The sequence below is a fragment of the Dryas octopetala genome, chromosome 8, assembly GCF_963921425.1.
Source record: "Dryas octopetala chromosome 8, drDryOcto1.1, whole genome shotgun sequence".
In the NCBI taxonomy this organism is placed as follows: Eukaryota; Viridiplantae; Streptophyta; class Magnoliopsida; order Rosales; family Rosaceae; genus Dryas; species Dryas octopetala.
In genome coordinates this window covers 20794982-20822729 of record NC_141373.1, presented here as the reverse complement: position 1 = coordinate 20822729, position 27748 = coordinate 20794982, and the positions used below count along the sequence as shown (strand labels likewise).

The 27748-nt window shown below is 34.1% G+C and overlaps 2 protein-coding genes and 1 non-coding gene across 3 annotated transcripts; 1 reads left to right on the top strand and 2 right to left on the bottom strand.

Moving 5' to 3' along the window:
- Positions 1–426: 426 nt before the first annotated feature.
- Positions 427–4167, bottom strand: LOC147277937 (2-oxoglutarate-dependent dioxygenase 19-like). The gene is made up of 4 exons (XM_086255763.1): positions 3928–4167; positions 2019–2242; positions 1287–1617; positions 427–717 (listed from the first exon to the last, which is right to left on the bottom strand). The coding sequence occupies exons 1-4, from the start codon at positions 4165–4167 to the stop codon at positions 427–429; spliced, it is 1086 nt and encodes a 361-aa protein (XP_086111889.1).
- A 3823-nt stretch (positions 4168–7990) lies between these two features.
- LOC147277936 (small nucleolar RNA Z279/snoR105/snoR108) lies at positions 7991–8100 on the top strand. Its single transcript, XR_015124106.1, has one exon. It is a non-coding gene; the product is annotated as a small nucleolar RNA Z279/snoR105/snoR108 (small nucleolar RNA).
- A 7953-nt stretch (positions 8101–16053) lies between these two features.
- LOC147277935 (uncharacterized) lies at positions 16054–18553 on the bottom strand. Its single transcript, XM_086254372.1, has 2 exons — positions 17516–18553; positions 16054–16247 (listed from the first exon to the last, which is right to left on the bottom strand). Exons 1-2 carry the CDS (start codon positions 18538–18540, stop codon positions 16187–16189), a joined length of 1086 nt encoding a protein of 361 aa, XP_086110498.1. The 5' UTR covers positions 18541–18553; the 3' UTR covers positions 16054–16186.
- Positions 18554–27748: the final 9195 nt, after the last annotated feature.

Genomic DNA, 27748 nt, shown 5'->3' with positions numbered 1-27748 from the left:
TGGCCTACACACACCGGTGCCCCATCACCTTCTAGGGTTTTCCCATGTCTTTTTTGCAGAATGTATTGGTCAATCAACAATGTGACAATTTTATATATGCTTCAACAATTGTTACTTCTCGGTGCCTGGCAAGAAGCCTTCCATCAAAGAGAGACTTTTCAGACTAATATACAGGGTCTAAGCCAATCATCATGAAAACTCCAATAAGCTAATTTTATTATTCTTATAATGCATCACTAAAACATTAATAAGACAAATCCAATTAACAAAATGATAAACCAAACACACCTATACTACTCTTTTAAAATATTCTTTGAAATAGAAGACATGCATACACTAGTTTCTTGTTACTACGTAGGAAGTCGACCCAATTACGTATAGTTGTACTCAACTTTATTAACTAAAACACAAATATTTGACTACAGATCAACGACTTGGAATGGCTACTTTCACACATGCACTTCCCACCGTTTCGAGCCGAATTAGCTGAAGGCTGGACTGGACATCGATCTCATCGCCTCCATTGGCTTCTATGGATTGCTTGTAGGTCATTCCATGGTATGCAGGTGGGTGAGACTCATCCACAAACTCTGGTGCTGGAGCCACAAATGAGTCCAGTGAAGGTCCATGAAGGGTGGCCACTGAGATCCTCTTCACTTTGTTGTTGTCCACAACCACACGATGAACATGACTCTTGTACTTCCCATTTGTTAAAATCTATAGCAACACAAATATTTAGTACCTTGATATAAATTAAGAGGATCCCTCCTTTCAAGAAAAGAAGGATTCAAATTGTTAAGGTACCAAATGTAGATTAGTAATCTGAACTGTTTATTTAATTTTTGGGTTTGCTTTTGAAAATCAACTTCACAAAAAAATCAACCTAATTATTGAAAGTTCTTTAGTTGTTTGATTATTATCATTCTTTTAGTCTTTATCGAAAACACCATGATCAATTTGCCTATTTATTTATATGACAAGAGAGCTGGTTCCACTCTCAGCAATGGCTTGGGCTATTCTTTCTCTTTTGCTGCAGGAGACATCTCAGAGTTAATTTTGTTTATATTTGTTAATAGTTAGATGAACTTTATATAATAAAAGAAACTAGATGATTTTCGATTTAGTTAATTTTGTCTAATTAAAAGAATATAAACGGTTTAGATCATTGAAACACATTGAGGAGGTGATCAGTCCCACATGCATCAATTTATTTCTTAAAAAAATAGGGATCTTTCTTTTGAAGCTCCATACACAAACAATAGTATATAATGGGAATAGAAATATACCTCAAGATGATCCCCAAGGTTAATAAAAATGGCATTAGGGGGCATATTAACATTGATCCATTGTCCATCATGAGATAGTATTTGTAGGCCACCATTCACATCTTGTATGAGCGAAACAAAGAAGCCAGGGTCAGTATGATCAGGCACACCAATCGAACCTTTTGATCTGAAATTTGGTGGGTATAGGTTCATGGCAGACATATCAAAGCCTGATTCAAGCATAAATGCTTTCTCTATGTAGCATTCTTCAAATCCCAAGGCTTTTGACACTGCCTTTGCCAAACCGTGTACGACCTCTCGCATTCTTTTCGAATACTCTTCCATAGCCTCACTATTGGGAAACCACATACAAAATCCACCTCATATCATCAATATATGCCCATTCGTGTCATTTAGTTAAAAATGAACCAAAAACCGCAAATCATTGTATGTTGCATTTTGATATATTCTAGAAGTACCAATTATTATGCAACTGTTTTTAACTCCAGGCGGTCAATGTGATAGTATAACATTTGTTCATATTTGGACTCACTTTAGACCTCATTTATTTACAATAGTAAAAACCACATATTATATTTGGTAACTAAATGTTAAGATAATAATTGGTGCATCCATCTAATATTATTGTTTTCATATATTCATATAATGTAATAGAAAAAGAAAATTATAGTTGACAAACTACATGTGAATCATGTTGTAAAGATTTGAGTCATTAATTTGACATATATATACCTGAAACCAGTTGGTTTAGTAGGGCAGTGATACTGGGGATGTGCAATGATCTTGAGATATTCCCTGTTCTCCCCAGGAGAAGAGCGAAGACCCCATCGGATTTTGTCAGTTGGATTTCTTTTCTCGTACTGCTTTCGATCTTCTATCTCCACTGGGTTAAAAAAGTCAGAAATTCCCTTGAAAACACCCTCAAATACAGAATCGGATACACCATGATTTACCAACTGAAAACATGTACGAGTTCGATCAATACTTGTGCATATAAGCATACTAATTAATATTAATTAATCGTTATCTTAAAACATATTTCATCCATATAGTAATGGAAGACATTAAACGAAAACTTTAGTGCATGTTTGGTATCCTATTCAAAAACCTTTTTTTTTTTTTTTTTCCAAAAACAAGAAAACGTATTTTAGTCAAGAAAACATGTTTAGCAAACCATTTTCAAAATCAGTTTCTAGAAAAAACAAAATTAACAAACATGTCTCTTTTTAAAAACGATAAAACATTGTTTTTCTCCTCTTTTCTTTTGCAGACTTCCTCTTCTTTAGTTGCCATCGTTTTTAAAATTTAAAATTTGTTTTAAAATTTTATATCAAACAAGTTTTCAAATTTTAAAAATTGATTTTGAAAACCCTCATTTAAAAAAAAAAAAATCTTAATTTTTTAAAACTTTTTTTTGAGTAGGATACCAAACAGATTAATGTACCAAATAGATTAATTTCTAGAAACCAAACATCTACCCAATACTAATTTATTCATCGCTTGCGCTTTGTGTTCAGGGTGTTATTATAAGAAATTAAAATAATTCTATGATGTACTTATATTTATTATTTCAATCTTAGCCATGTATATATATAAGAATGCTCTAAAACTAACTGGTTAGTAAGTTAATACAAAGCTAACCACCATGTTGGGCCCACTGCACAATGTAATCTCAAAATCCGAACCGTTTACTTTTTAGGCCCTACTTCAAAGATCATTCTTGTAAAAAAATCTTCAAAATAGAAAGTCATTTAGTCATTTGATTATAATAACAACTATTTCTATGCTTTTATCGAAAATACTGATCGTCTATTTATTTGATCTCAATTAGATGACTACATGATTTTCGATTTAGTTGATTTTTTACAGTGATGATCTTTGAAATAGAGCATAAATAATTGATGGTTCGGATTATGAGATTAGTTATGTGGTGAGCCCAAAAGCATGGTTAGCTTCGTATTAACTTGCTAACTGATTAGCTTTAGAGCACTTCTCTGTATATATATATATATATATATACATTCATGGATGTGACACACTAAAAAAAAGTGTTAAGAATCCACGGTTACTTTACTTACAAAGTCTAAGATTTATAATACGATTAGCATTAAAAGTCAAATACAAATAAAAAGAGAAAACCGCAATATAGGGTATAGATTTTTGGGGTGTGAAATTGAGAAATTTATAAAATAAAAAAAATGTGTAAGGTGAGAAATGGGTGTGTAGTGAGATCGAGTACGTATGAAAGGTGTGCATATAGGCTATATAGCAGCACACCATCCATCCCATGCCACTTGAAATAAGGCTGATGGACAGTCTGTCTAAAATTACAGAAGAGATATAACTGATTTCAGGCTAAGGCCGGATCAAGAAAGATTTCAAATTTACACTTCTATATGTAAAGTATGGCTAGCGCTATTGACAATCCATTCTAACTCCCTCCCCTGCATTCTGTGAGTATGAAAAATTATAAGATAACGTAAAAATTTATAAGAGAGGAGTGCTGACAAATTACAAACAAGATTTAGAAATTAATTACGTACCTGATTAAAGGTACGAAAGCATAACGAAAACAAATTAGCTAGCAAACATATATACATGGAAAAATTCTACCCAAACGAAAGCAAATTAACAAACATACGTAGAAGAAGCCAAAGTCCTTGCAGGCATGGCCAATATGTTCAAGGGCTTTGGACCGTTTATCACGATCATCAGAGAATAGCATTGAGTAATTAATTGTGGGGATTTCAACATCATCAACAGCCCCATTGGAATCATTAGGTTTAATGATGGATGAGTTTGTGGAGTGAAGGGAGATGATATTAGTGTTGGGTTGAAAAGGCTTTTGATTAACAAGCACTGGAGCAGCTGTGTTAGCCATTTGTGTGTGTGTGTGTGTGTGGGAGAGAGAGAAGAAGAGAGAGATTAGTTGCTCTTAATTATGGAGACAAGTAGATGAGGTTTGCATGGATTGAAGTGCATGACTACGTTCATGAGTTCCATCCAATTTATAAGCGGGATCGAATATGCATGGGGCCCGCCCTAGCTAGAAAGATATATTATACATATACATATAAACTAATCATCTCGATCTTACTTGTTTTCTTGATGGCGATCTTAGACTATTTAATTGAGTTATTTACTAAAATAAATCATTATATTGAGCAATAGATCCAGATGCATGTGAACATATTAATCTATTTCGTTCCTAGCTTAAGACTTGATTATCAACTTGGCATATTAGATTGTTTTTGGTTATGTTCAACATTACTTAAACAGGTCTAGTTAATTAAGGACAAACTGAAAGTTGGTGCCTTCAACGCGTAGGCACCAACTATATGTATTAGCAGCCACTCAGAGACTCATATTTTAAGTTAGGCCAAATGACCAGTCTTTCTAGTTTGGTTCTTATTTTTATTGTTTGATTTTTTTCAATTAATTAAGTCTTTATAGTTTAAATTTTGTTACAATTCTCCTCAAAATTAAAATTTCATTCAAAGTTGACATAATTTTCATGCAAAAATCACACGCAATATTAGCCTTTGCAATTATCTCCAAAATTAAGCCCTAGCTTATAGTTTAAATTTTTTTAAAATTCTCTCCAAAATTAAAATTTCATTCAAATTAGACATAATTTTTATGCAGAAATCACACGCAATATTAGCCTTTGCAATTTTTTTTTTTTAAATAGTCATAAAATTCATATAATTAGCCTAGCTTGCGTATGATAAAAGAGAGGATTTCACCGTCTAAATTTGGACAAAATTTAAATTTAAGACTTGATTGTCTACAAAGACTGGATTTTAAAATAGCAAATTACAAATAACTCCATAAAACATTTGAATATTTCATAATAGTCAAAAATACAATTTGGTTTCTCATAATGGTCACTTACACATATTTACTAGCTAATTACCTAATTAATAGTCAATGGGCCCAGCCCAATTTGGTCAGGCAGCCCTATACCATTCCTTGTGTTAATTAAATTACTATGTGCCTTTCAAAAATAATTTGATTCAATTTTAAAAATAATGAGTGTCACACAGTCATCAAGTTTAAAAATAATAAATGTGTGACAGTTTCCAATTAAAATTAGTAACTGTGTAATAGTTATCAATTAAAAAAGAGTACTTGTGTGACAATTACTAATTAAAAAACAGAAAAAAAAATACATATATGTGTGACAATTAACAATTAAAAAACGGTAATTGTATGATAGTAATGTTAGTTTAATGTTGTAAGGGGAACATTTGCTTGCACTATGTTTGAGTCATGCTGGTGAGGTAAGCAGTACTGTAGTAAGCAAAATTGTTTGTTTGTGCATACTAAAATTTTTGCAGGAATAAAATATTAAAATGTATGACTTCTTACTTAAATTGGCACTTTATGCATTAGTCATTGTATAAACACCCATAACCCCAACTTGCCTCACTAATTAAATTAGCGGCAAACAACCATAGAGGTTCGATCTGTCTTAATTTTCCGTGTTTCTAGATTTCTAATTTTCACTTTTGGACAAAGTTATAGTAGTTGGTTACTGGCAAAAACTATGTTCTTGCACATAGTTTTTATGGTTTTCATTTTTAAATTAAAAATATATTAATTTATAAGTTCGCAGAGTGGGACAGTCAATATTTTCGGCCACATGCATAGCATAGATGGATAAACAGTACAGATGAAGTCATATATTAATATATTTCAACTACGCAAGCCTCGTAAGCACTCCATATATGCACGACTCTGCATTTATGGTCATCGCTGATCAGCAATGATAAAGTTCTAACATTATATTCTTGGGGTATTAGATCGAGTACCTTAATAATTAGTATTCTAATACTGTCCTAATAATTGGTGTTCTAATGGTGTTTTACTAACATGACATTGTCACATAAATTTTTATAAAAACTATTTTGACCTTTCTTGAAACCCTACAAAACTTAAATTATGCAAAGAAAAATTAAAATTTCATCCCAAAAAAATTCCAACACCAAAATCGTTGAACCCTAACATCTACTGATCTACTCCAATCAAACATACTAGCTATCTTGAAAGAAATATTTTCAACTCAGTCACTATTTTATTTATTTCTACCCTTTCAACTGTGTTTGATTTACTTATTTTAAATTTGTTGAGAATAATACTACGTTGTTCCCTTGAGAATCTTTTCACTTATGTACTTCCTCTAATGCACTATATGTTTCTAATTCATCTCTTTACGTGCCTATTTCTTCTATTCAGATCTTTAACCCAGCCCAACGCAAAGAAATCGATGAGCCAAAACACATCTCTCTTGATCTTTCACCAATCACACTCCTTAAGAGGGGACTGGATATGGATTCTCATTTCACCCGGGACCATAGTTTCATAACAAAATTACTCTTGTGGGACCATAATTTCACCTTCAGGTGGACCTCGGAGAAATAAGGGTAGGACCTATGAAATATGGATGAGATCTATCTTCCGATTAAGGATAGGGCCCATGGGAAGGATGGAATGTGGCCATGAAATGTGGTAGTAAGCATGGAATAAGGATGGGACCCTCAACTTGAATACTTGATGATGTTCTTACTTCCTCATATTTACTTATGTGACCCAACTTCTTTGATTATTTGAATTTTTTTTTCTCTTAAATTTTTTGTTACAAAGTGGAGGGTGGTGGGGGTGAGGCAGCTTTTATATATATATATATATATATATATATATATATATATATATATAGGCTCCTTCTATTGAGGTATACCTCAACTTATTTATGTTGAGGTATACCCTATTGGGGCCCACACGATTCGTTTTGTGTCGATCCGAACCATTCAATTTTTACATCTTCATTGATAGATCATCCATGCAAAAAATTAGTCAAATCGAAAATTATTTGCCTATCTAACTTTAATCAAACAAATAGACGAATCAAATATTTTCGATGAAACCGTTCATTTGTTTGATCAAAGTTAGATAGGCAAATAATTTTCGATTTGACTAATTTTTTGCATAGATGATCTATCAATGGAGATGTAAAAATTGAACGGTTCGGATCGACACAAACGAATCGTGTGGGCCCCAATAGGGTATACCTCAACATAAATAAGTTGAGGTATACCTCAATAGAAGGAAACCGTTCATTTGTTTGATCAAAGTTAGATAGACAAATGATTTTCGATTTGGCTAATTTTTTGCATGGATGATCTATCAATGGAGATGTAAAAATTGAACGGTTCGGATCGACACAAAACGACTCGTGTGGACCCCAATAGGGTATACCTCAACATAAATAAGTTGAGGTATACCTCAATAGAAGGAGCCTAAGTCTTGAAGCTAGCTATTGGGTCAAACATTGTGCTGAGCCCAGTACTAAACCTTGACCCGGGCAGGTCTAGACCATCTTATGTATGGATTTGTGTATGATATAAAATTGGACTTATCCATGCATGGTTCGAAGAAAACAAATTGGATCAACCTTTTGGGCCTTCATTCTTTTCCATATGCAAAACCTTGTGTTGTGTAAGATTTTGATTGTCACCATTTTGGACCAATCGAATGAGTTGGACCGATGACAAAGTGGATGTTCTTTTAACTTGTTAAACAAAATAGAGGTGTCCAAAGTGCATGGGCATCCCACATCGACTCGGAGAGAAGAGTTTGATCGAAGTGGCCTCTTTAAAAGTGCAAAACGAAGGCTGGGAAGGCATGATCCTTCAGGCAGAAACGGGATATGATGAGTGGTCAATAATCGCAATAATTAATTATGCGAGATGGGTGTCCGCCCCAAAGCCTGGTTACGACAATTGGGCACTCCCATCGGTACCAATCTGATCCCTATTCCTATTTTAAAATACACTGTTTTTTGTTTTTTCATTTAAACCAAACAAGGAAAAGAAAAAACTTTTTTTATATTAGCTTGTACTCCCATCTCAAATCCCTAATTTGTGACGGCAATGTATAAATGAAAAGTTCTCATCCTTAGATTCCAAAATTTTCTAAATGAAAAGTATTTTCAAATCCATGTTTATAGCATATTGGTGATTGGAGGATTCTAAAAGCAAAGGAAAAAGGACAAAAGTAAGCCTACTTGTAACAAGCACGTGATGGTCACGTTAGATTTTTAAGTTTTTGATTGCAACTCAATATAAACTAAAGGGCTATGATTTAGACTAGAAAGTGTTATTTGGTCTTATATCAAAATAGTTCAAATACCTGGCTTAGCATTTACAGTAAGAGAAATTTTGTTTAGACTAGAGGTGGGCACGGTTTTGGTTTGGTTTGGATTTGACTGAAAACCATCACCAAACTGCTATGGTCGGTTTGAGATTTTCTCAAACCATCACTAAATCGTAAAAGCCTAAAACCAAAGGTGCGATGTACTGAAAATGTCGGTTTGGATTGGTTTGGTTTTGTTTTGTTTTGTTTTTCAAGGCACAACATTATTTTATAAGCCCAACAATAATTTTCAAGCCCAAAGTTTCAAAACAGAGTGATTATTTTTTGAAAATTGAGTATATAATATAAATTTAGGACATTATACATGATTGTATATGGTGCATACCACCACATAAATTAGTTTTGCTCCAATTATATAAGGCAATGTGTAAAAAATAATATTATTAATTCTTATAAGTAGTCGGTTTGGTTTGATTTGGTTTAACTGACGGTTTGAGATAATGAAACCGTAACCGATCCAAAATTTACGGTTTGGTTTGGTTTGGTTTTGAAACCGTTTAATTAAAAAAGCCGATTCAAACCAAACCATCGATTCAGTTTAGATTGGTTTGTCGATTGATCGGTTTTAATGCCTACCACTAGTTTTGGGCCTTTTGGCTCCGTGAAACTACTATCTTGACCACCTTTTATCTCTTTTAAATTTCCAATTATACTCTCTTGAATATAATAAGAAAAGGGGAAATACTTGGGTCTTGAACATTGATGTGGCCCAATAAAATGGAGCCATGTGTTGCTCTTAACATATAACCAAACATGCTTTAATTTTCTTTAAACATACAACCAAACACCCTAGAAACCCCACCCCACCCCACCCACCACCTCACATCCTTACCATGGGGGCTCCAACACCGGCAACCTAAGCCCACTGCTTGAAACCCTCCCATCCCTTCTCTCTCACTCAGGCCTTATCTATTTCAATGGATCCGTGAAATTTTGTTTTATTTCCATTTGCTTACTCATAGTAGAATATAATTCACATGTTGCTGATTTCTAATTAAGATGAATGCTTTCTCAATTTTGTTCTATTTCCATTTGCTTACTCATAGTAGATATAATTCACATGTTGATGATTTCTAATTAAGATGAATGCTTTCTCAAAAAATAAATAAATTATAATGATCAATGCAATCACATTAATTAATTTATTTTTAATATATAAGCAATAACATGTGGCGCTGGCACTGAGGGTACGTGGAGGTCGTCGGTGTTGGAGCCTCCACAGTGAGGATGGGAGGTGGTGGGGCTGCTACTGGGTTGGCTGGGTGGCTAGGGTGTTTGGTTGTATGTTTAAGAAAGATAAAAGCATGTTTGGTTATATATTTAAGAGCAACACATGACTCAATAAAATTGAGCCATATCAATGCTCAGGACAAGAGGGTTCTCAAAACTGAGGACCTAAGTATTTCCCATAAGAAAATTGAAGAAATAAAAAGAAAAGCCAAAACTAACCCCACCCCATGCCCACATCCACTACACATCCATAAGGTCTTTTTTTGATCACTGACTCTTTAGTGTGTTGGTGTTGTCTTTCTGTTTTCTACTATTTTGATGCTTTGATTGTTTAGTAGTTGCTGATATTTGCTTTGTAAGTTTGTTCTTTGCATTTTGGCTTGTTTAGTGAAATGATGTTATTCCTTGGAACAAAAAACAAAAAATGTTGAATTTGAACAAAATGAAAACTATTTTGAAAAAAAAAAAAAAAAAAAAAAAATTGACTTTTGTTCGGCTTTTGGTTTACTAAAATCTATGAGAATATTCGGTGTTGCATGACTGAACATGTGTAGGGAGGTTCAATGCAAACTGTTCAGTAGCTAACTATTGAACAGCTAACTACTGAACATATTGCTTTGTGTTTGGTGGGTTATTTCCGAATGACTTAGAATATGTTTGGCACACCAATGCCGAAGACATCGTGATTCTAAATTTTAAAAATAAGCATTTTTTATGTTAAAACTTATAGGAATAATGATAATTAATAACTCATTTGAAGACTCCCAAACCGTGGTTTGAGCATCAATTCGCCAATATATACACTTATTTGCATCAATATGGAGAGTGTTGTATTGGGGTTATGATAGAGAGTTGAGTGGAGATGGTGAATGGATAGTTGATGTTGGGTATGGTTTTAAGTGAATTGTTTTTTATTTAATGTTATGTCGTTAAAAGCAAATTTACATTAGGGTAAAATTGGAAATTATATTTTTATTAAAGTGTTGAGGATAAAAATAAAAAAGTTGGAGCTAAATAGCAGCACCGTACCCAAATGCTTTTTGTCCCAACTTACATATGGCATTTATACATTAGATTTTACAAAATAAAATAAAAAACTAACAAAGAAAAAGACAAAAAGTAAATGATTTTAAAGTCTATTTCATTGCCCTTGATGATAAAATAAACTCACTTAAAAGGTTGTCATGAAAAATAGGTCCACTTTTTTGACAAATAAACTCACGTTATAACACGCCCCGTGTTTTTAGTGCCGAGCGCTCAATGTGCCTTTTAAAATTAAAAAAAAAAAAAAACTAGGCAGATTGCCACTGACGAAAAGTGGCAATTAGTATCAGTCATTTTTACGTTATAATGGGGATAGATGTGACTCCATAAGTTTGAATTTTGTATTTTATGTTGATTTCATTAGTTTTTTACATGTTTATGTAAGAAAAAACATGAGTTATATAATATAAATATCATTTTTATGCAATTTCAAATAGTCACAGTGGCAATTGCCGAGTCTTCAGTGAACAGTGCTGAGCACTCAGCTCATTAAAGTGAACCGGCATGTCATCGTGTTTTTGCAGGTGGGTCGTTCGATCATAAGCTTTTCCATTTTGGACTTTAAAGAAAACAAAAACAAAAATAAATAATATCGAATAAATTGATCTACCACACAGTTAGGAAACAAAAATTATAAAAAAGATATTTTTAAAAAAATAGCATTTTTCATTTAAATAATAAAGGTAGATTTGAGATTTTCTATATAATGATTAACAAAGTGAGTTCTTTTAACTAGTTTATTTTAATAAGAGTGTTTATATTCCCACCCTATTATCTTATTTTCCCACCTACATTATTTTTATACCCCCATTAAATTTGAAAAGAATATAAAAACATTCTTCACACCCCTCATTATTCCTATCATACTATTTGATATACTAACTCAAACACTCACTCAATAAACACACTTTTCACCCCCTTAACTATTATCTATCCACCCATTTTTTTCTTGATTGAGTTCAACTTAATTAGATTATGTGTTAACTAATTAATTAGTAGAGAGTATTATTTAATGTGCAGATTTGGAATGCTTGGATTGATGATATTACTAGTGAACTAGGCATGGATGATTAATTATGGATGCATGATTTGAACTCCAACGAGACCAATGCAGGAATTCACCAATATTGTGACTTTGTTTTGGACAATTCATCGAACACATGTGATCAATATCTAAGTCAAGCAGGGGAAGAGCTTACAGAGTTTATAACGGTGTGAACATGGAATATGAATATAGGGTTTAGGGTTCTAGGGAAAAGGAACATGGAGCTTTGGGAAGAGGAGGAACAAGACCCACACGCTATGCGTGCGATGCAGCCGTTGAAGCTTCCACCTGCAGAAGAGTCGCGGCTCCGCTTGTGCATACCTTGCCGCTTGCCTCAAAAAATGTAAATAACTCTTTTTTAAGGCTTTTTTTTTTGTGAACTGTTTGTAATTATTGCGCGATTGAATTGAATCCACATGGATCCCAAATTTGAATTGAATTGAAAGATTGCTTGAGATCTTTCATGGTGGTTCCACCCAAGAGTGGAACATCACGTGGTTGTCTATTGCCACTTTTTGTACAACTTGTTTTACTTGGAATATGAAATGAATATCAAGTTGTAGCTCGCAAGTATATAAATCGTTGAGTGCAGTAATAGCGTATAAGTACGAGGTCAATCCCACGAGGAATAGAATTGATGAGGCACACATTACTTGACTAACATTTATTGAAAGCAGTAAATAGAAGGGGGTTGAGAAGTGAACCTAATCTACGTGCGTGAAAAGTAAATGGGTTGACACGCTAGAGTTTAGAATCCACCATAATCTCAGAAATACCACCATTAGGGGCGCCATGCTCTACACTCCAATTACCTAATATTAAAGTTTTTACCTACCAGCTAGGCTTCGCTAGTTACTAGTGGCAACTGTTATTAATAGATTGTGTTTCCTTATGCATGAACATAGATCTCTGGCCGGTTTCCCTAAGCATTTAACTATACATGTTCTCCTTCAGCTATAGTCGACTATCCCGAAGCTATTAACCATGTATAGAGTCATTAAGTTTCATGAAATGACAAAACATGCAAACCATAGGCGATCATGTCCCCTATGAGTCCACAAAACTTAATCCCATGATCTTGCAAGAAGATCATGTAGAGCTTGTGAGATGGATGTCTTTGTCTATTTCACACCAATCTTCAAATGTTGCTAGATGCATACAACATAGGGTGATCAATCCTGAAAGGCAAACAACTAACATGGTGTTTATGCAGAGATTAAGAATTTAATATCAAGCAATATACTGTTATGCATGCATGATCTTTGACTAGCCACTAAGTACTCTATTATGGTTTAAATTTGATTAAAGTTTCATTCTTACTCTAACATGCCAATTTAACTAATGCATAAATGAAAAACATGAAAGGATTAATAACCAAAAGGAAAACTAGATTGAAATAAATCATGTTCACAAAATGGAATGAGAAAACTACAAGGAACAACTAAGATAAAAGAAGAACAAGAAGAACCAAGATGGATGGCCGACAGCAGTAGTGGCTTGGACTTCCTGGGGAGGCCTGCGGCTAAGGCTCTCTCATCTCCTTCCTTTTCTCTCTCTCAACTTTCTACCTCTAAACTCTGGAATCGTGAATGAATGAATTGAGAGGTAGAGGGGTCTATTTATAGAGGTTAAGGAGGTGGAAAGATGTGCTCAATTTCCGATGTGGGACTTTGAGCTTTCCTTGCGCACCAAGGAAATCTCCTTGAAACCAACGGTAACAAGAAAACCAAGTTTCCTTATGGGCTTGCTGCAAAGCTAGGGCACAAGCCTCCATGCGCTTCCTCCTCTGGGCTTTTTGGCTTTTGCGCATGTGATGGGCTGAAAAAGGGGTTTGGTGTGCTTCATGGGTGCGGTCCTCGAATGGGCTTGCGCCTATTGTGATGGGCTGCACCTTCCCGTGGCCTTGTGTGAAGCTTAGGTAGCGAAATGGACTTGTATTTGATGCTTGTGTTGCTGCCTAGGCCCAATGTGCTCCATCCTTTTCTCTCTTAACCCATTTCTTTTCCAAATTATGCCCATTTAGCTCAATTCCTCATTTTTGCTTCTAAAACCTAAAAAACAGAAAAACGGAAAAAAACAAAAAACAAAAAACAAAAAAAAAAAAACAAAAGAAAAAATCAAAAATCAAAAACCTTTAAAATACTTGATTTCTTGCGAGCTACATTTAGGAGTTAGTGTGCAAAAAAATGGTATGTTTTATGTCCAACATTGTCCTACCAAAAAAAAAAAAAAAATTGAAAGCATCACACAAAATGAATTTTTTTGCTTACCTTTTCACTAGATGAATTCTCTCTAACGTCGATTTGATTGTCCATCACCTAAAAACAGTATAATCAAAGGAATAATAATATTAAAAAAATAAAAGAAAAATATTTTAAGATTTATGGAGTTTATGTCATTGTAAGGAGGTGGGTGAGTAAGAAGAGGTGGATAGAGTTGATTTATTTTCTTTGTTTTTTAGTCAACTCCTTAGAAGTTATTTTACAAAATGATAAATTTGTTATTATATTTTTTATTAAAATACGGATGGAAAAATATGACAGCAGTGGGAATATAACCATTCTTTTAATAATGAGTCCAAGACTGTTGATTGAAAAATCTTCTAGAACATCATAATTTAACATTTGACAGATACCCCCAAATCATTCTATAATTATGATTTTTCTTAATTATTTTCTTTCTTTAATGTTATCCCTTTTCTTCATACCAAAAAAAAAAAATGTTATCCTTTTTTTAAAATAAATAAATTCGTTTATTAAAGAAAAAAAAATAAGAAAGAAAAGGCTATTAGCATTTCTGGATGAAGGACTCAAGATTCTAGAACAAATTGATCTCCAGTGCCAAATTAATGCCACCTGCTGCATTATGGATGATCAAATTATTATTCAATTGTCGCTATAGCATTCTTTATATATATATATATATATATAATTATTCCTCCTTAACGGAATAATTTTATCATCTATATTGCTGGCGGCAAGAATTTTTCTGATAAAGATCAACTTGTGTAATGTAGTTGAGGAACAACCCCATATATATATATATATATATATATATAGATTGCTTTGTATATAAATTTATGTTTGGTCAGAGTGTCAGACCATAATGATTTCATCATACACATTCTTTCTTCCTTGCTTACAAAGCTGGCATGTGGCATGCCCAGGAAAAAAGAAGTGTCTAGCTACCTGAGAAATAATCATTCTTTTCTTTCATGTTACTTAAAAACAACTTCAACAAACTTAAGCCAAGCTCACTTCAAGTCCTTCCATTTAACTAATTCAGGTCACAATGGATTTTCTGTTAAAACCAACAATTTTCTGATAAGACTTCAGACTTCAGAGGATTAAGTGGAAAAGAAAATATATAAAACTTGTAAAATCTTTTAACTATGTTTAGGTCCAAATATTGTAAAACAACATAAAAAGACATGCAGCAAGCATACTATTTTGATAAGCTGATTGATTGTAATTAAGGTTGATTCCTTTGAAAGTGGTTCCTAGTTTTGTGCATTCAAAGATTCAATAAACTCCTCTAAAATATAAAAAATTAAACACCGTAGAGAATCATTCTCCAATATATTCTAACTGTTTAATGTCAAATATGATATCAACGATAGTAAATCATAAATCACAATCACACACAAAAACAAAAAGATTTATCTTGACTCACACAACAACAAAAAAATTTATCATGATTCATCTAATTCATAATCTAGAGTTTTTAGACTATGATCACATTGTTGTCGATTTTCATTATGATGGAGAAAATGTTACATTTTGCATTGAAAATGAAAGTGAATAATGAAGGGTGACATAAAGGGTCCCTTTTATAGGGAATTAAGGGTCCTCCCCTTTATATTTGCGCCAATGTGTACTATGTAATTGTAAGGCATTAGGTCATCACACAAACACTAACACCAACAACTCACTGATAACAAAACTATTCTATGGGGAGTACAAGAGAATCAATTTATCTGGAATCTAGTTTAAATCACCAATACAAGTATTTCAAGGTACAAATTTAATTCATGTAGTCAATTTTCCACATTATAGCACTGAGTTGTAAACTATTATAACTGAATATTACAGACCGTTGAAGCATATATAGAGAGAAGACAGAGCAACACACTCATCTCTCAGAAAACAGATATTGAATGAATGCTCAATAAAAGAAGCAGCTAGAAACTTTTTTCAAAAACTGCAAAAATATATACACAAGCAACACTGCAAATTCCTGCTGCAATATTCTACTATATATGTATATAAACCTAATAAGCATTATTTCATTTGAGAGGTAATTACACAAACATTTAACTAATTAACATTCTCTCCAGCTCTTAGCTAGAAGGCATGCAAGTACTCATTTAATCCTGCCTCTTCTTCTTCTTGAGCAGGATGAAGGACCAGCAGCTACCACTCTTGCGCCTGCAATATCAAAACAACCAGAAACTAATTATTAAAACTGTTAAGTTATTAAATTAAAGACACAAAACAAGTACTATTCTCTGTTGGACTAACAAAACATGTACTATTCTGTGCTGGACTAAGTACAGAAAGTAAGCTACACATTTTGTCACTGATTCCATTATATTTATACGTGTTGTCCATTGCTGCTACTAAATTTAATTTTATAATGGAAATATTTTCTTATCAAACAGTTTGGAAATTATGTTGTTAAACGGTGAATTTAAATCATTAATTCACATCGTCTATGAATCGATAACGTTATATCCTAATTCACATCGTCTATGAATCATTAATTATGTTGTCCATGGCTATTATGTGGTCCATACATCACTGTTATACCCTAAATCCCACATCGTCTATGAATCGATAACATCTAAAGTACTTGAGCAAGACTTAAGAATTTTCAACTGTCAACTTGATTAGCATTTTTAGAGGATCTTACAATCACCCTAAAACTTGTATTTTGAAGTCCCATCTTGGAGTTTTTGTTCACAAATATCTGGCCATGAATGTTTTGGAAATTTCCCAACAATTTTCTGTAACTGTCCCCCACACTTGCAGTGCTTTTGCACCACATTATTTTAAACTTTCTATGACTACTGACTTATTAGTCACGAAATTTGCCAAATCAGTCCTAGACTCACCAGTTTCACACGTTTCCATCTTTTTGTTCTTCACGTTTCTCTGTTCCTTTAACAGACTTTTCAAAAGTCTCTCCATACATGAGTCATGACTATAACAAGGTGCATCTAGAACATCAAATGAAATTTCCAGCTGTACCTAAATTTTCCAAATCTTGAAGACTTTTTTTGCTCTTCAATATAAATTGGTGTTTTGTTTTGTCACTATTTAGGAAAGACTTCCTTTTAATTTTTTCATGAAATCTATATTACCAAAAATTCCCCTGTTTTAGGCAAAAAAGATCTGCTCTGAGATTTTATTAAGGCAATTGCTACAGTTCTCTTACCAAAAAGTCTGGTGCCATAATTGTGAATCTGAATCACACATTTACTTACGAGCCTTGTCTAAAAACAAAACTTAAGAATCAACCTAAAAATTAATGAAAGTGTTTTTTTGCCCCAATTGGAAAAACAATGTTTCTAAAAGCCTGTCTCAAAAATCCCCAAGAAAAAGAGAAGCTAAATTGCAAACATCTATGACTACAATATAAGATTCAATATTGAAACACAAACACCAATTATATTCCTAGTAAAATCAGAAAATACCTGCTATTGCTTCTGCTGCTGCAACTGCTAGTACTGCTGCTTCCACTGCTTTTCATGCTTCCACTATTAAGACTCGAAACCCCACTTTCACTCTTTCCAGACCCAGAAACTCTCTTCCTCCACCACTCATTCTCTACCACACCACCTTTCACATGAGATCCATCAAACACTTGAGGCTTTGGGGACACCTTTGCAGTACTTGTAATACTATTTCCCACCACACAATTCTCACTCTTCTTCTTGTAATTCATCTTCTTCTTTGACCCAAATGAAATTGGCAAAACCATCTTCAACAGAAACCCCCCACTATCCATGCTCGTACTTCTCAATACAAATGGCTTCCTCTCGTTCTTCTTCTTCTTCAACCCATCTTTCCCTTTTACAAAAGTTTCAGTACTCGCATCTTCTTCTTCCTCTTCTTGATCCTCAACCTCAATCCCAATTGTCATTGGCTGCTTCTCGACAAGGTCCTTCAGAGAAAGCTCGTAACACGATTCGGGCATGTTCCGCACCATCTCCATCATCTCCCTCTGCCCTCTGGCAATGGCTCGGGTTCGAGAAACAGGGGACAGATTGCGGTAATTGTTTATAGGACGTTGTGGGGTTCTGGGTGGACTCGTGGTCTTCCACAAAGGCGGCGAGCAAACACCGGAGGCATATTTATCATCGTCATCGTTTGTTATCCGAGCTCCCATGCTATTCCAACTCCTGTAGTTTTTAGCTGTTTTTTGAGCCCGGGAAGCATAAGTGTCACTTCTTTGTTGTGCCAGCCCACTACTGTTGAATAGAAAAGGGTGTTCGTGATGTGGGCTAGTTGTGTGGTCAGGGTCGAGCATGTTTGGTTTCTGGGAAAATTTGAGGGGAAAATATGGGAGAGAAAATGGGGTGGTGTTGTTGTGTTGTGAGGTTGTGGGAGGAGGAGGTGGAGGAGGAGTGGTGTGTTTCAAGCAGAGGGGTCCAGGTGGGTGGGTGCTAGGCGTTATCATCACCGACCCATTTTTCTCTTCCTTTCGTGTCTTTTTCATTTTCTTGACAACTAAGTTTTAAATGAGAGCCGTTAGGCTCTTCAAAAGATTAAAGTCAAGGGGTTCTAGATGCATAGATGGGGTGATTTATGTGGGAGTAGGGCCTATCTCATCTCTTGCTGTATTTTTTCTGTTTTTTTTTTGTCTTTTGAGGAGCTGCTTAGTAGGCTTTTGTTTTCTTTATAGATAGAGGGCCTCCAAAGACTTGCATGTCCCATTCATTCCTCATTGCCCTTTATTTATATTTCTTGACTTTAATTTTGCTATGCTGCCATATAATATGTTGTAACGGATACATGAGAAGAAGGTTCTATTAGCATAATAGTTTAGTATGTTATATTGTGAGAAGGCCAATTTAAATAATTTAACAAATGATGGTAGCAAAAATTGCTTGGGAGCTAATTCATGATATCATCAACCAAAAAGAAAGAAAAGATAGTGGTCGAATCGCACTCGGTGCTTCTTCATCGACGATTATTGGAGGTTTTTGAAGATGTTGGGAAAACTTGCAAGAAAACACTCTGACCCTTAAGTCAATAAGGCTTATCTGGGAAAAACCCTAGAGAGAATTCTAAGTATCAAGACAGAGTGAGAAATGAACAAAGTTCTTAAAATGAGCAAAGTTGATGATAATGAATCTCCATTACCGATCTAAGGGTGGCTAGCTCTATTTATAAATGATTTTAGGCGGTTATGACGGTGGATCATAACTGTAATCTAGTTGGATTGTCGTGCTCTGCCGCGTCAGTGATGAACCTGTGAGTGGCTTTGACTTGTCAAAGTTGTAATCCGAAAAGGAAGATTGATTGTGCGACCTTTCCGGATTTTGGTGTCTGGCTTCGTTGCCTGGTTTCCGTATGGTGAGTCATTGTCCTTCCTTTGATAGAGTAGTTTCAATCCGATTTGGGACACCCTTCAACTGGACTACTTTCGAGTGAAGGTATCTGACCTTATGTCATTCCGCAACGTATTTTGTAAGGAGTGTTTTTTATTAAATGGCCATCATCAAATAAATTTTTATTTTAAGAAAACATCATGACACATTATAATGAGTTGCTTGCAATTTTCATTTATGTTTTAAAATGGATTATTATATGAAGTGTTTATTGTTTCAATATGTGAAATATCACAAATTAGTTATTAATCTAGGTGACGTGGGAATATGTATTGCAGTAACACGTGAATTGTTTGCTTTAATATGTACAATAAATAAGTTGGAGCATCTATTCTAAAATCAATTGGAAATGAATAAAGAAACCAATGATATTATATGGTAGAGTTAAATACAAAAATGGTCCACAAACTTTACAGTGAATCTCAATTTAGTCCATTAACTATAAAAAGTGTCAGTTTGGTCCACGAACTTTTCAAGTTGTATCAAACCAGTACAAACGTTAACTTCTATCGAAAAAATGTAACGAAAAGTGATCATGTGCACAACAAGTGACCACATTTTCAGAGGTATTTCAGTCCGTTCATCACATTTTCATATGACCAATTCCATTAATTTTTGGATGAAAGTTAGCGTTTGTACTGTTTTGATACAAATTGAAAAGTTTGTGGACCAAATTGACACTTTTTATGATTAGTGGACTCAATTGAGATTCACTGTAAAGTTCGTGGACCATTTTTATATTTAACCCTATATGGTATGACAAAACTTTATACGTTTCCGATTTGAGATTTCTCTCCACAACATAGTGTCAAATAAAAATAAAACAACATAGTGTCAAAATTATAATTTGATAATATAAAGAAATAAGTCGTCTATCTAACCTGTAACCACTGATCATTTACCTAACGCATGTATGTTCTAAAGTGAGAGTGATTATTGTTTAATTGATTATACTTTATTTTCTCTTGCATCTGTTAAAGAAAGAAGGCAAAACCAAAAAAAAAAAAGAGAGCAGAAAAGCTCCAGCTATCTGCCATGTAATTATATTGTCTGATTAGATCAACCATCGGACTTTATTCGATTAAATTTATATTTGTTAGTGTTATTGTAATAACCTGTTTTTTTAGTGCCTTAATTTCAAGGTACTAATAAATTAAAAACTTAATCAAAATTATCCTAACACACAAATTTACTTTGTAAGTAACCTTCTAAAATATCAACCCTAAAACAAACTCAATCCATCCAAAATAAAAACTGAAACTAACACAAGCCAAAATTACTCAAAATTAAAAACTAAAACTAACACAAGTCTAATCCATCTAAATAGTTTCACCAAGTGCCAAATTGAAACTACGTCGAAACTACGAACTAAAATTGCGAACTAAAATTGTGTTAGAAAATTGAAACAGCAATTGCAGACATATTTTTACTACACTTTAGACCAATATAAGTTTTATATACCAAAGAAATTAAAAGAATTTAAGAGAAGAAAATTCAAAACAAACAAAACTAAAAAAAAAAAAACGAACTGAAACTAAACTAAATAAGCTAAGTGACCTAGAAATTACAAACGTTATCTTAGTGTTATATTTTAACGATAAGTGTACTAGAGGTTAAGTAGGATGCTTGTCATGCATCCTACACTAATTTATTCTTTTTATTACATATAAGTTGAATTCCACGTGTCAGTTTACTGGTGAAAGAGACAAACTTATCAATTAAGATGAAATGACAAATCATCAATAATTCAATGTGGCTTTGAGCTAGCCTTTGATATTGGCTAATCATTTCATGCTTAAAATACACACCAATGACCAAACGTACCAAGAAAAGTAATATTTTACTTTTGGGAGTATTGTTTTTGCTTTATCAGATGCTTTTGCAAGATACAGATCTCATACTTATATGTGATTAAAGTATGTGTAGGACTTAGGACTGTTGCTATTGGCCTCGTGGCCCCAAAGTATATACATCCAGCTTATCCAACCCAACTTTTCGAAAAAGCTGCTTTTGGAGTCTCTGAAGTCTGAATGACCAAATTAAGTTAATTAGCTACAAGCTATTTCAGATCCACTTTGCACCTGAGTTACACGCCTATTGTTACTAATCTTGCCCCTTGAATATATGCAGCATATTTAAGTAACTTTCAGCACATTTGTTTATTTTATTATAGCCAATGAAACTATTTACTCAATCCAAAAGAGCTGCAAAGTGACAGTAGAGACTACCAGCTTAATATTTTGATGCTGCAAATGCATATCAAAAGTGTTATATGTATCATTTGAACCACTAATTAATTACCGAACTTCTCCTTACACACTAGAGGTATCAACTGTTTTTCTTATTCTTTTGACCCATTGATTTGATATTATAATAAGAGATAATTAGGCTTAGATTTTTTAAAAAAATAGTTTTTAGATGGAGATCGGAGGTGTTTTAAAATTTATAAAAAAATTCTTTTAATTTATAATAATTTATAAGAAAATTATTTTAATTTATAATAAAGTTCTTTTCTGAATTAAAGGGTATTTCCCCTTCTAGGGTATGGAGTGGGCTTTATAGAGACTGTGACTATCTCACAGTCATAGTTGTGACTACCAATAATTATGTAGTCACAGTTGTGACTGTCTGGAGTTCATAAAAGTTTATAGATTATAAGGGTTTAGCACTTTAAATGTAGGTTCGGGGGTGAAGTCTTACAACCTAAAGACTAAACACTAAAGTTTAAGTCGTAAACCAGTAAAGAAAAGAGTGCTTTAATTAGAAACCCAAAATGAGAAAAAAATTTAGCTCAAACCCCAGCAAGCCCAAAAAATAAGTACAAGACCAAACTATCCACCGAGCGCTCGGCAAATGCATCTGCGTAACTTAACCTGCATTTGAAAACTGCATCAACAACCTAAAACATGTCATCTGCAACCTAAAAAGACGCATCTGCAACCTAAAAAAGGTATCTACAACCTAAAATTGTGCAAATGCATATGCATCCTACATTTACCAAGCGCTCGACGCTGAGCCCTCGGTACCCTACCGAGCACTCGATAATGTATTTTTTCAACTTCGCCTACATGCACATGGACAATTTGAACTTGAACTTAATTTTTTATTTGGCTGGATTTCTAGTTAAAAATCTTTCAAAAACAAGACATGAGAGTATTTATTATAAAAAAACAAAGAACAAATAAAATAAGTTATGACTATGACTTAGTCAAAAAGTTGTAACTGTTATACAGTCACACTCAATTAAGTTTGTAAATAAAAAAATTTATTTGGCCAATCAATTGGTGAAACTACTGATTGATTAATAAAACGACATTTTTGAAAGTTAGGACTTAAAACTAAAATTTGCATTGGTACATAAAATGAAAAGAAAAAAATGGTAATTCATTGAATTTGATACCTAAAATCAAGAAACCTTCAATAATTTACATGCACCATTTGTCATGCATGTATATGAAGTACTTATTAATTGGCTTTCATAATCACTGTTTGATGCCCTATCAAGAATACATTCATAAAAGTACTAGTCTCTTAATGCAATAATTAATAGCCCACATGAGAGTTCTAATGCTAAAGAGTAGATGGTTGGCTTGGTAGCAGGGGCAAGGGGGTTTATTGAGCTCTTGTATTTCTATTTCAGTTTCATATCTCCCGATAGAATCAAAGAAATGAAATACAATAGTTGGTCTTTGCTATAATAACTGTACAATCTATAATCACATTTAATGGTAGATTACCTATGCCTTAGTGGAAAAGTAAGTGTATTACCTATGCCTTAGTGGAAAAGTAAGTGTCTGTTACTCACAAGTCACAACCTTCATAAGTACACAAAAGGGTAAGGGGTTGGTTATTAACGTTCAATGTCAGGTGTTCAAACGCTACAAAAAATTATGGTGCAAGTTGTGCAACTGCACCTTCAACTATAATTGAACAACTACAATTGTACAAAAGAGAGAAATAAAAAACTTTTGGAAAAACTATAAATCATAAACCAAGAAATCTCCTAAACTATACTAAAACACACCATCAGACATCAGAAGCGCTTATAATTATTCAAAAAATATCATTGTAAATATACTTTTTAGCTGCTTCAATTACCAAAAAAAAAAAAAACAATGCATTTGTCACGTATTCGAACACTCAAACGTCCAATAAAAATTTAAAATTTGCTGTAATATATTCCTTTAAGTTCTGAGATCATTTTCTCTTCCACAAAAAAAAAAAAAAAAATCAATCCCTCATCATTTTAGGTAATTTGAAAAGTTATCAGAGTTTTATTGATAATTAATTAAAAAAATAATGGTTTGTCATGCATTTGTCAGAATTTTCATGAATAGAAATCAAACATAACTGGTAGGTGACAAGGAAAAGTAAAAAGTACGGTGCCCAATATAATAGATAAAAACAAGAGGTCAAAACTCACAACCAATTGGACTGTGAATTTGGGATGTGATAGATATCGATTGGAGGAGGATGGCATGGGAATAAATAATCCTACCATTCCCAGAAACTCTGGAAAGGAATGGGAAAAGAAGAACTACAAAATATTAGGAAATGAAATGTCAGCAGGACAAAAATTACATTGGAAAGCAATCTCTAAATTTAATCTCTTAATCAGAATGTTTTAGTTTATACGGCTGTGGTATTATCAAAAAGTCAATCAGATTAAGACCCTTTTTTTTAATCTAAAATTTATATTACTTTCAACATACCTGTAGTGTGGCAGACCAACCAGGTTTGATTAGCAAAAGAAAAAAATATAATGTGTATGACATGCGTTAAAATTATTGCTAAAAAATGTAGATTGATATTGATTATAAACACAATGAAAATAACGGGAAATTTGGAGTTCTAGAAGCATCTTTGTCACCATAATCTCTTATTATTTAATCAATTTCTATATGTATGCTAAAAATTCACTTGACCAAAACACAAATTACTTGACGAATCTCAACAATACTAAGCTACGGAATTGGTTTTGTTCTAGAGTTAGGCTGTGTATTATGCTTTGGGCCCTGATTGTTGTCTGGGTTTGTCTTTCTCGAGTGTTTGTTTGTTAGGCCCTGAAATTTTAGGCTTGGGCCTTGTTTGTCTCTAATCCCTTTTAGCCTGCGATATTGTTAATTTATAAATAAAAATATATATTGTGGATAATTGTTCTTTTTTTTTTAATAAATTACTTGCAGGTCCTGTTTTTGAAAGATTTTTAACTCTAAACCCAGCCAAATAAAAAAGTAAGTTTTAGCCTAATATGTCTGTGTAAGCGAGCAGAGTTGAAAAAATACACTACCAAGCGCTTGGTGAATGTAGGTGCAAATTTTAGGTTGCAGATGCCTTTTTTTAGCTTGCAGATATCTTATTTAGGTTGCAGATGCATCTTTTTAGATTGTAATTGACATGTTTTAGGTTTTAGGTTGCAGATGCGGTTTTCAAATGCACACATGCATCTGCTGTGCGCTCGATGGACAATTTGAGCTTCTACTTAATTTTTGGGCTGGCTGGGGTTTGGGCTAAATTTCTTTCTCATTTTGGGTTTCTAATTAAAGCGCCCCTCTTTTTTGCCAATATGGATAATTGTTATTGCAACCTTTTTCCCTAAAAAGAAAGTCACAGTAGAAAAATATTTTCTTGTATATGCATATTATCAAAATGTAATAATAAAAGGATATTGAAATTGGGATGATACATACTAACCAATAAACTATTTGTCTAGTGATATTTTTGCCTATTTTATTGCGAAATGTTCCAAATTCAAATATTTTCATTTGGATGAAAAAAAAAATGCAACACTAAGCGCTCTACAGGGAAGCGTCAAATGCTTAGCGGATCATGTTGATCACAATTGCAATTGCAGCTACAATTAATTGCAGTTACAACATTGTAGTTGCATTATATATCTTCTATAAATACTAACTTCAAATCTTAAATCAACATTCTCCAAGATATACTTAACATACTTAAGCACGCTATAAAAATCATAATCAAGCCGCTATAGAGGTCAAGTACACCTCCTTTATGTTCTTCGCAAGCTCTGCCTATTGGTAGTGTTAAGGTCAATGTAGATGGTGCATTCAATCCCGTCATGAAAGCGGGAGGTTTTGGCGTTATTGTTCGCAATGATCATGGGGAGGTTGAGGTGGCTATGATCCTTCCTCTTTTTGACATTTCTTTCCCTTAACAAGTTGATATATGGCTATTTTGCGTGGGTTGGAGGTTATATTAGCAGGTGGTTTCGGTTATATTTTTCTTGAGTCAGATGCACAAAATAGTAATGCTTCTTAGTTTCATACAATGAAAGCTCTTTCGATAATATAAAAAGTGTTTGTGGATAAATCCACACCGATCCAATAGCCAATCATGGCTCGACACGTGGCTGATCAAATCCATCTTCAGGTTTGACTTTTCAATGGTCAAAACTCGGGTCTCCACGTCACCATATCAACTCGGCACCCTACTTGCCAGCTCGGATCGGCTCATCATGGCGAATCTCTTGCGCCCGGTCCAACCCGATCTGAGGATCATCCAAAGGATTGAGTGTTCATCTTTCCTCGGTTATCCCAGTTCGGTTCGGCTCGGCCTTGGGCGAACATCCTTTCGAACTCTAGTCACAACCAATTACGACTTGAGGGGATCACTACCTACCGGATCGGCTCGGTCGGCCTGTCCATGTCCGATCCGATCACACATAGGTTTCGTGTCTGCACATGAGAACATGCGTTCGGGTCGGCTCGGCTCGGCTCGGCTTCCCACCGCCATTTTAAGGAAGATCACAATGGGACAAACCGCCATACTCAAGTGCACCTGACAGGATCCTCTGATAGATGAGACTTCCCAGCTCACAGTCATGACTATTAGGGCATCCCAGTTTATCTTCCATCCTTGCATTCAATGCAACATTGAATGTAAAGAAGGTGGGTAGCTGTGCATGCCGCTATTCATGACCGGACGCGTGGCCTCTTCTCAACCATTCACCCTCATGCAGGTAACTTACCTTTCAACATTTCTTTTGCCTATATAAGCTGCCTTATGTGCACAAAAAGGGGATCTAAGACACAACTTCACTCACAAAAAAAGCCTATCAAAATATCCCCCACTTGCTGAGAATAAACCCAGGAAATCTTACCTTGTTCTTCCTCATTCTCCCAAGTTCATCATCTGTTCTTCCTTGTTCTTATACAAACACCTCCAAACACACATCACTGACTTCATCATCGGAGCGTGTTTGGCTGGTACCACATCGGTCCATCTCCTTTGATCTTGTGTTCGTGCAGGAAGACCTCCAATCAACATCCACTTCATCATCCAGCAGGACTTCTGATCAGCCAGATCAACCCCTCTAAGTTGTTGCATCTCTCTTACGGAAATTTGCATCAACAAAAAGTAAGAAAATAAAAATCATAATCAATCTTACCTATATTAAGATTCAAGCAGAAAATAAAGAAAAAAATCAATTGGAAACTGTAGCTACAACTGGAGCTGTAGCTACAGTTGTCGAGCAATGGATCGATCTACAGTTTAAGATTTGATTAATGCATGCACTTGAAATTGTCCATAATCGGATTTGGATCATATTCAGTAGATTCAACATATTAATTCATATTCGATTAGTTTCGGATTTGGATCGAATCAAATTTTAATAAGATTCATTTAGTGATCTAGAAGGGATTAAGAGGTTTTAAGAGGTATAATGTCATTCTTTTTTTGTATGTATCTATTTTTCATTGTGAACTTTGAACTTGTAGTGTGCTATCATGTATAAAGAACCTCAAATGCAATGTTTATTAAAAATATAAAAAAATATTAAAAATATTATATTAAGCAAAATCATATTATTATCATAAATGATTATCTCCAATTCGTATTTAATTTTGTAAGTTAAAAGATTATCAAATTTATATTATAATTGGATTACCGATTTCATAGTATAAATTAAGAGGCCTGCTATTTGCACACTTTTTTTTTTTTTCTTTTTGCAACCCTTTCTGAAAAAACAAAAAAAAAAAAAACTTAAGGAAAAAAACCACTTTGGCCTTCCCCTCTTTGCCTCTCTTTCACCTTCCCTCACCCACACACCCCATCCCCATCTCCCCCCCCCCCCCCGTACACACCCCATTCTCACCTCATCCTCATCCCCATCTCCATCTTTTTTTTTTCTTCACCGTCGAAGCCCACCCCCACCCTTTCTCTACTTCTTCTTCCCCCCACCCAACCACCTCCCCCCGAGCCTTCCCCTCCTCTCCTCTCCGACTCCTCTCTCCTTGCCACCTCCCAATCCCTCCTCCCTCTCCTCCCCGCATGCACCAGCCACCAGCC

What these genes read in the sequence shown, in the direction of transcription:
- LOC147277937 (XM_086255763.1), bottom strand. Translation starts at nt 4,167, where the DNA reads ATGGCTAACACAGCTGCTCCAGTGCTTGTTAATCAAAAGCCTTTTCAA. An exon ending in AGGACTTTGGCTTCTTCTAC is followed by an intron (nt 2,243 to 3,927) that starts GTATGTTTGTTA and finishes ACATGTTTTCAG; the next exon opens with TTGGTAAATCATGGTGTATC. An exon ending in ACTAAACCAACTGGTTTCAG is followed by an intron (nt 1,618 to 2,018) that starts GTATATATATGT and finishes GTTTCCCAATAG; the next exon opens with TGAGGCTATGGAAGAGTATT.
- LOC147277935 (XM_086254372.1), bottom strand. Translation starts at nt 18,540, where the DNA reads ATGAAAAAGACACGAAAGGAAGAGAAAAATGGGTCGGTGATGATAACG. An exon ending in AGCAGCAGAAGCAATAGCAG is followed by an intron (nt 16,248 to 17,515) that starts GTATTTTCTGAT and finishes TTGATATTGCAG; the next exon opens with GCGCAAGAGTGGTAGCTGCT.